General features: G+C 35.3%; 1 protein-coding gene across 1 annotated transcript; it reads left to right on the top strand.

The window, feature by feature from the left end:
* Window positions 1-7,053: 7,053 nt before the first annotated feature.
* Window positions 7,054-7,676, top strand: LOC122539035 (histone-lysine N-methyltransferase SETMAR-like). Its single transcript, XM_043673606.1, has 2 exons — window positions 7,054-7,140; window positions 7,332-7,676. The coding sequence occupies exons 1-2, from the start codon at window positions 7,054-7,056 to the stop codon at window positions 7,674-7,676; spliced, it is 432 nt and encodes a 143-aa protein (XP_043529541.1).
* The last annotated feature ends 1,524 nt before the right edge of the window (window positions 7,677-9,200 follow it).

The following is a 9,200-nucleotide window of genomic DNA, read 5'->3' as shown; positions in this document are numbered from 1 at the left end:
AAAAAAAAAAAAAAAAAAAAAAGAAGAAGAAACAAGAGAAAAAAAAGAGAGGAAGAAAAACCAGGGACACAATTTACCCCGTTTTTCCCCCGCTCCGTTTCAAATCCGCCGGAACGAATGGTGGTATCGGGTTTAGGGGATGTGAAAATAGGGGAAGAACGGAAGGAGCGCGGCGGGGGCTGGGGCTGGCGAGGGGAGTGACACTTTGAAAAATAATTTGCCCCCTTCGCGTAAACATCGGAGCTCGCCGCAGGAATGAGGCTCGCACGCGTGTGCCACGGTTTCTGCCCCTCGTTTATTAGTACTAATTACCGCGGGGGCGTAATTCTCCCCGGATTTCCTATCTCCCCACCCCTCGACTGGTCGCGAGGGGTGAACCACCCTTGCAGCGGCGACTCTCAACCGGCAGCAGTCAAGCTATGCGCTTCTGAATCGGTGCGGCATTACAATTAATTAACGGGGCCTCGAGCGAGCGAGCGAGCGAGCAACTAGGCAGCCTCCATTAAGGGTGCGCCAGCGAGCTTCGCGAACCAACCAGAGAGAGAGAGAGAGAGAGAGAGAGAGAAGAGAAGGAACGGTGCACGTGCAAATCGTAGAAATTCACAGCTGCCGGGTGGAAAACCGACAGAGCCTTTTCTTTAACGACGTTTACCCGTTAGGAGTCTTCGCCGATGGTAGAACTTTCTCTCCCTCTCGTTTCTCTGGATTCTTTGACTTTTACGATCGTACCTGTCGTTATAGAGCACCGGGACGAACACCGGCTTTACGACTGATCCTCTCGCGGCCTGTCCTATGAAATAAATATCACTCCGGCCCCAATTCGCGCCGAGAGGTGAAATCGTGACTGGAGAATCGCCTGGATTCTCGTCCGTTACACACCCCCTTGCCGGTGCGACGGTGGTAACGCTTTGTTAACGCGAGCCGAATCGCGAGACGAGAGTTTAAGGGGGGTATTCTGGTAATCCTGGCGCTTTAAAGATTCAATTTCCTTTTTTTTCTACATTTTCTCAAAGTGTATATGCTTTCGAAAATGTCTGTGTAAAAGGATTTGTTTGAATTCGTACAATTAGCAAAGTTACAGATGTTTAAACGAAACGGTGTACGCAAGTATGAATATTTTTCTACAACGGTTAACAGAAACTTCAAACGTGTTTTTCTCGAAAAATATTTTATTTTATAATATTATTATTTATATTATTATTTATTTCTATATTATTATTATTATTTTATAATATTTACTGCTCGATTGATTGTAAGTATGAATATTTTTATACAACGAGAAACATCAAATGTGTTTTTCTCAAATCCATACTTTTTAGACTGGCTGACGGGATATCTCACGTTTGACTTGAAATTTGGAGATCTTTACCGGATGTACTTTTATTGCATGAACCGCGGATTTCAAAATCTAATGTCTTTTTTCTATTTTTTTTTTTTTTTTTTTTTACCATCCAAAAGACGAAAAGCAGAAGGAAAATTGATGCTTTAACTTCAAAACTGCTGCCATTTTTTTAACTTTCGAAATTTCACTGTTTCTGTGGTTCATGCGATAGCCATATTTATACCAATTAAGATGCATTTTGATTTTTTTGGTTTCAAGTAACCAGATGGACCTGAATCAGCCATTCGTATCTGTTTTTAAAACCATGCTTTACCTAAGGCTACATAATTTCCACAACTTTCATTAATTTCGTTAAAAACAAAATTGCAAATACTCCTTAAGTATGAATAAATCTGTGTGCGAAAACTGCATACCAAAATGTATCATGGTTTTCTTAGAAAAAAATCCCCAAAAAGTCGGTTTTTTCAAGCCGGAACAGCCATTTAACACGTTATATCGCGGGATAAAGTCGTTCGTAAATTTAAAACGAGGGTGATAAAACGAAATGTTTCATATCACGGAAAAGACAGAAGTGGTTCGAAGAAGTTAAGAAATTGAGAAGAAACAGGGTTGATTAACGATGAGGTTACCAGGACTGATTTCAGTGAATTGTTTTAGTTGGTTGTTTTAGTCGGTTCGACACTGGCGCTGCTTGTAATACTTGTCAGTCAACGTCAGTCGCGTTAACGAAGGCAAAAGAAAGATTATTTATGATAAGGCGATTTGCGCTTGACGCGTTTCTAGTATGAAAGTGAAAAATGGATGCGCCCTGTCGGGAGAACAAATTGCGCCTGGGCGAACCGAAGCTTGAGAAACCTCCGGAAACGGACAACTCTCCCATAATTGTGAAATAATAAAGTTTAAAAGACGAGTTCTTATCAGGTATCCCTTTCATCTGTTAAAAGAGTAAAAGGAACCAAATGTACTTTGCTTAAGACAAATTATACGTTCAGCGAGCCGATACTATATGTTCAGTTTCTAATACTTGTAAAAATATTTTATAAATGTGTTACTTATGACAAGAAATATTTTGAGATTTAGTAGATACTGCAACGAGACTCGACATCGTAATTATATTTAAAACAATTCTGTATGGTTTAAAACAATTCTAGTAGACGCTGAATATATTTACTAGTATACAGAATTTCTCTTTTAGCATTATCATCTTGATTTATGTCATTATCATTTTTACAATAGCGAGAAATATTATGAATGTTTTAATGAATGTAATTTCACATACGCATGTATATTATTAATTGGAAATTGGAATGTATTTTTGGAAAGTTATTTTTAATTTTTTAAATGAAATCGCAAGGAAATATTAATCCATTTATATCAAAAAATTGTTATTTTAGGAGACATTTTAATTTTAATTTTATATAAAATTGTTTCTCACGGTATGACGTGCTGTACAAAATTGTTATGCAAAATATGATTTTTTGACATACAAATACGATTTAATACTCTTTTTATAGAAAATGCCAAACTACATCGATTAATGCATTAAATCAAAAATGTATGATTTCATTTAAGAAAACAAAATTTATTTTCATGTGGCTTTCACACGTTCACTCAAAAAATTAATATTATCGGATTGCATACACATTGAGACTATTCATCTCTCACTATAACATTTCTCGTTGTGAATAATGATGCAAACTAAATATTAAGTGAAGCATCATATGTATATTTCATAGAGATCAAAGCATTTAAACAATCAATTATTCACTGTAGTAATAAATATGATTAATCGTTTATTGTTTACTTAAAATGTCTATTTTAATATCCATTTATTACTTACATAAAATGTCCGTTTTATTAAATATATTTACAATATCTTGTAATTTCTATATGTAAATAATAAATTGAACGGATAGAATCTCGTTACTGTAGTTTCGTTTAACGCGCACGATACACACCTCGGTGAGCAACTATACACTGTATTTCTGTAATCGTGTTACAATCAATGAAGGAGTGGGTGATTTTGCACGCAAAAATAAAATGAAACTAAAGAATATCATTTAAAACTTTGCATTTAAAACTTTGTTTTCGAGAAAATCGAGTTTGAAAATTTGTCAAGTATACTCGAAATTGGCTGATTGTAGACTGGACAGGAGTGAATAATCGATGAGCGATTGTTGTATAATGAGAAAATAAGTAAAAAACGTAGATTGAAATTGTTTTACGATGCTTCATTTCCTAGAAAATTTGTTTAGAAAATTTATCAAGCACGCAGTGAATTAAATAAATTCCTAACCAAGTAGATTTTCTTGGAAGCAAAACCATAAATGGAAACATTTTATTCTATACTTTTTACTTATTTCTAAACTTATTTTCGTCAAAACAATATTACATGATACTGAAACAAAAAAATCATGCGTATCAATAAGATTTTTCTTGTGTGTATTTTGTCTAAACATTTATTATTGTTATTGAGTTGAAAACGACCGAATGACCAAACCTAAATACAATTATCGAATTTTAAACTCGAGTTTCTCACACACGAAATCTTTACTGAAAAAGTATTCCTTTCTTCTCTCCGATTTATTTTTGCAGAATTCCAATCAGTTGCATCATAATTAGTTTTGAAGGGTGAAATTATCCCTTAAAAGAAATGCAAGCTACCTCGAAGATGATAGATAAGAGATATCGGAAAAAATTTTTAATAGAAATTGTACGAGTTTCTCTCACATCTATAAAAGGAGTTTGATTTACATTTAAAAATTTACATTTTTCAAGTTACTCCCGCCGTCATCCTTAAAGATTGAATTTTCTTTAAATTAAATTTATTTTATTTAGAAATAGGAACAATGAGTTTCTTTCTCTTTCGTGCGGCAAGCTGTACCAATTTTTTTTCAAATTCATGCCTATACTTTTTTAGTCAACTCGTCTTTCCCAATTAAGAGATTAAAATCGATAAGACGATTCTTCCGTTTAAAATATTTAAAATTTGATAGAAATGACTGTGTGACTAACTGTATTTCAAGCATCTGAATGTAAAATAGCCGAGTGATTTATGAAATTTTTTTTTTCTTAACTGTCCTCTATAAATATTAGCTTTTAGTACAAAACCATTCGATTACTAGTGTTGCGTGTGTGCACGTGTATGTATATACAGTATATACGAGCTCAAAACGACAAATTCGATGGAAACGACAACAATAAATAGATTTTGGCGACAATATCGTATTTTCAACGACGACAAATGCTGTGCACTCGAGAACGTTGCATTGGATTCCGCACGTGAAACAGAATTTTCGTCATGAAACACGCTCACGTTTTAAATGAGTTTTATATTCGTTTCGCGTGAAATCACAACGGCACGATTCATATTTTTTTTAGGTCGATCGTTTGAGCTATCATTTCCCAGCCATTTAACGTTGCAGTGATTTCTCATTTCCGTGTTTCAATTCGATATCGCGTAAAAATGTCGAAGCGCAGTAGAAATTGTGTTATACGAATGTGTCGGGGAACGAATAATTTATACAATTGAAATTGAAATATAAGAAGAGTTCAGGTTCAAACGAGTGGATACAAACTATTAAGAGCTCATTTAATCGGACATTGACTAAAATTTGATTCAAGTAAACAGTGTTCACATAAGTGGAATTTTGCTTTTGCTGAGAATGAAAGTTTGATATAATAGAATGAATGAAATAAATTGAGTTCACATAAACGGAGATTTACTGTATTTGCTCAAAAGGCGAACGATTTATTTTCATAAGTTCATCCGTTAACGACGAATCCTTACAAATAGTTAACATTGAATATTACCAATTGTGAATTACACAGAATTTGTACAGAATAACAATTACAAATAAGTATGAGACAATTTCTTATGGAAAAATAAGGAAAATATATAGAACAAATTTTTCTTCTTTCCATTCGTTTTCGTGAAAATTCAATTCCAAAATTCCATCTTCTGATGTACAATTCCTATCCTAATTATTTTTCTGTCTATTTAAATGGTTGTATGTTTTCCATAATTCACCATTTTTAATTACTGTCATGAGTTGTATTTAAGAAAAAAATAAAAAATTAGATTTAAGAGTATCAAAACAGTAACGTATCTTCTGAACAAGAATGAAGTAAAAACAAACCTTTTATTTTTATTATTATATAATATATTAAATAATATATATAATAATAATATATTAAATAATATATATAATAATATATTAAATAATATATATAATAATAATATATTATACTATATATTAAAAATTCATTAAATGTATAACTTCTTCATTGTCGATATAATATAATCACTTTTATATAGATTCATTTTTTATTTTTTTCTTTGAGACGAATACATAAATTATAGCTACTGTTAGAAACGATATACTGCGAAAAATAATAATTTGAATAATAATAATAGTTACTACTATTGTAAAAAAATTACCAGAACAAATATATATATATAATACCTTTGATTTACATCTAACAAGTTAACAATTTTTTACCTAATAAATCGCTTAATCGTTTGAATGCTTAAAATTACCAGGAACCTGAAAGTTTAATATTGAACGAGGACATGCAACAAAGTAATAACGCATTTCATCTTACAACGATATATATTTATTCAATATACATATCATCCTTGAACCTTCGATAAGCAAACCAATTATATCATATTATTGATTATAAAATTATCTATACGATACTCTAGTGCCGACCGAACGTTTAAACAGTTAAAAATCGGCGGTTCTGAACGAGGATACTCCTTTGGATAACAATATTTGCAAACATCATCCTATCTGCTATTCAATCGGCAAAGAAAGCAGATTTATCCCGAGCAATTTGGACGAACATCCCGTAACCACGTATTCCCGAACGAGCGTATGATATATATCCCGCAGGTCTCGTCAGGTTCGATCGAGCCGGCGTTAAATTCATTGAAAAGTCACGCGACTCGGCCGTATGTCATCCTTTTCCCTTTCACGCGGCATTCAGAGGACCCATTCGGTCCTATCGGAGGAACACCATCGGTTGACCCGACGTGGATTTCAATCAAACGATCGCGAGACGCATAGATCATTCTATTAGCTTTGACGTGCGCTAGTTACCACCCCCTTTCGAATGTCGATCCATCTCTCCGCGGTGGCGGCCGAGCCCTCCCCTAACCAGCCAGCAATAAACCGCAATATAATATATCAGTGTCTCGGCCATACTGAAATAATCCAAGCCCGGCCAACCTTCGAATTTAACGAATCACGATTTTTCATCAATCAGCCGAACGACAATGGGGAAACGCGAATCCTCCCCCACCCTACCTCTGATCATTCCTTCGTTCGCGTCTCCGATCATTTTTCCCCACCTGCGGGGCCCGTTTGCTCGGTTCGTTTGACTGTTGTCATTCTCCGCGTAACTTATCACCACCGAATAAAGCCCGCGTCTAATATTAGGTTGTCCCATAAGCGTCGCTTTCGCTATCTGCCTTTTTTTTTTTGGCAATGTTTATATAAACATGAACCCTAATCGTTTAAGTGTTCTTATCTTCAGTCGTTTTCTAGCTGTCGTAGGATACGTTTCCTGTGCACTGAAGTCATTTACACGCCTTTAAATATGGAAGATCAAAGACTGAAAAATGGCGTCAGTGACAAAGAGATTTGCATCGTGTATGGGAGTTGTGCTAACAGTGTTCAGATAACACAGTTCGTAATTGGTTTAGGATGTTTAGAACTGGTGATTTTCATCTGGAAGATGAAGAACGCAGCGGTCGTACATCCACTACAGTTAAGGAAATAATCAAGGCCATGGTTGGTGAAAATCCGCGATATTGAATTGAGCGTTCGTGAATTGGCGGATATTTAAAAAAATTCCTCGAACAACGGTGCACGATAATCTTATGAGGATCGGCTACGTCAATCGCTCTGAAGTATGGGTCTCGCATCAGTTGACAGAGAGCAACCTCCTTAACCGTAATTCGACGTGTGATTTGCTCCTTTAGCGAAACAAAAATGATCCATTTTTGGAGAGATTGGTTACTGGGAATGAGACGTGGATTCTTTACGAGAATATTACACGTAAACGATCTTGGTCAAGAGATAAGAAACCTTTAAGAGTAGCAAAGTCTGGTCTTCACCCGAAGAAAGTTTTGATGTCCATCTGTTGGGACTGGAAGGGTGTAATTCATTATGAACTGCTTCCACAAGGTGAAACAATCAATTCAACGAAATACTGTGCCCAACTGGACAAATTGAAGGAAAAAATCGCCACAAAACGACCAGAATTAACCAACAGACGAGGCGTCGTTTTCCAGCACGATAACGCCCTAGATTCCATGTGTATTTAACCGTCAGGAACAAATTGTTATCATTTGACTGGGATGTTCTACCTTATCCTCCATACTCTCCGAATATTCCCCCGTGTGATTAGTACTTCTTCCTTTCATTAAAAAATTCTCTTCGTGGTAAAAAATTTATTACAAAAAACGAGATAAAAATGCACCTAGAACGACAGTTTGCTAGCAAACCACAAAAGTTCTGGAAAGATGATATTATACGGCTTCCGAAGAGATGAAGAAAGGTAATAGAACAAAATGGATCATATATAATTCAATAAAATAACTTGGAACAAAAAATTTTGCGCATCTAATGTATCCTTATAAAACGAAAGAAACTTTTGAAGAACAATCAACATATACGCGTGTACATCGATATCAACGTCGAGTCAACAACCTCCACCCCCTGGATTCGTTGCGTCGTTTCGTGCCGGTACTTTCGCCAGTACTGCGAATTAATTAATCTGTTGGCTGTTAAATTAACCGTAATTTTAACGAGAAAACGGGCGTTAACGTGAAAAATTAATTTCTTCTTCGGGGCGTAGCACGTCCGTTTCTTCTCGCGTTACGCGAGATATAATTAGGTATTTGAGGAACGTCGTTCGCTTGGATTTAACCGGTGACTCGTTTTAAGTAATTGGTCGACGAAGCTTTACGCGTGAAACGAGATTTAAAAATGTTTCAATGGTGGAACGCCTGAAGTGTGAAACAAGATTATGTTTCAACGAAGAAATATTGTAAAAAGTGGCGTTTATTCTCGCTCGCTTTCTTATAAACAACAGGGATTCTCGAAAGAACCGGGATTCCTGAAATAGTTGGGATTGGGGAAAGGATTGGTAACAAGAATAAATAATTCGTTAAAGCCCACGCCTTCAACTATATCGAAAGGTCGCAGATCTAGAACCATCATTCGAGCAATTCCTTCTGTTATATCTTTTGGTTTAACAATCTTTCGCGTATCATTTTGTACATGCGACAAATTTTATATCGATTCAGTTTCTTTTCTAGTACATGTACTTATGTTATATTATGCTTCAAATGGCATAATAAACCAGTAGTACTTGCATACTTCGTTTTAAATTCATGGTGACAATGTATGCATTCCGCCTTTGTATCATCTTTTTCTTGAAAATCTTCCCAAATAGAGCTTCTCTTTACCTTCTTCCTTTACACGATACTTCCTGCCACCACAACTTTACTCTCACTATCACTCGACATTTTTTTTTAAAGATTTTCAATCTTTATTAAATTTACACAGATTTTGAAACATACGTCTGAACTTCACGAATTTCTCAGCGATACTGCTCAACAGCGTACATAATGTCCAAGTACTAAGCACGTTCGTTTACATCAAGTCACACGATTCTTAGAATCCCTGTTTCCAATAACTTCACTGGCAAAAGAAATGGAATTGTGTATTTATATATTTTGTAGGCTGCTATACAGCATTGTAGAGTAGTTCGAGAAACGATAGCCGGGTTCTCAAAATTTTCGGAAAACCCGATTCTTTCGGGAATCTCGAAATTTTCGGGAATC

The sequence above is a fragment of the Frieseomelitta varia genome, unplaced genomic scaffold (genome assembly GCF_011392965.1).
Source record: "Frieseomelitta varia isolate USP_RPSP 00005682 unplaced genomic scaffold, Fvar_1.2 scaffold_1889, whole genome shotgun sequence".
NCBI lineage: Eukaryota > Metazoa > Arthropoda > Insecta > Hymenoptera > Apidae > Frieseomelitta > Frieseomelitta varia.
Note: the sequence above shows the minus strand (reverse complement) of the source record. Positions and strands in the feature narration are given on the sequence as shown.

Bases quoted from the DNA above. Each gene is read 5' to 3' on its own strand.
- LOC122539035 (XM_043673606.1), top strand. From the start codon at position 7,054: ATGTTTAGAACTGGTGATTTTCATCTGGAAGATGAAGAACGCAGCGGT. The intron at 7,141-7,331 runs GTTGGTGAAAAT...TTGCTCCTTTAG, and splicing joins AGGAAATAATCAAGGCCATG to CGAAACAAAAATGATCCATT.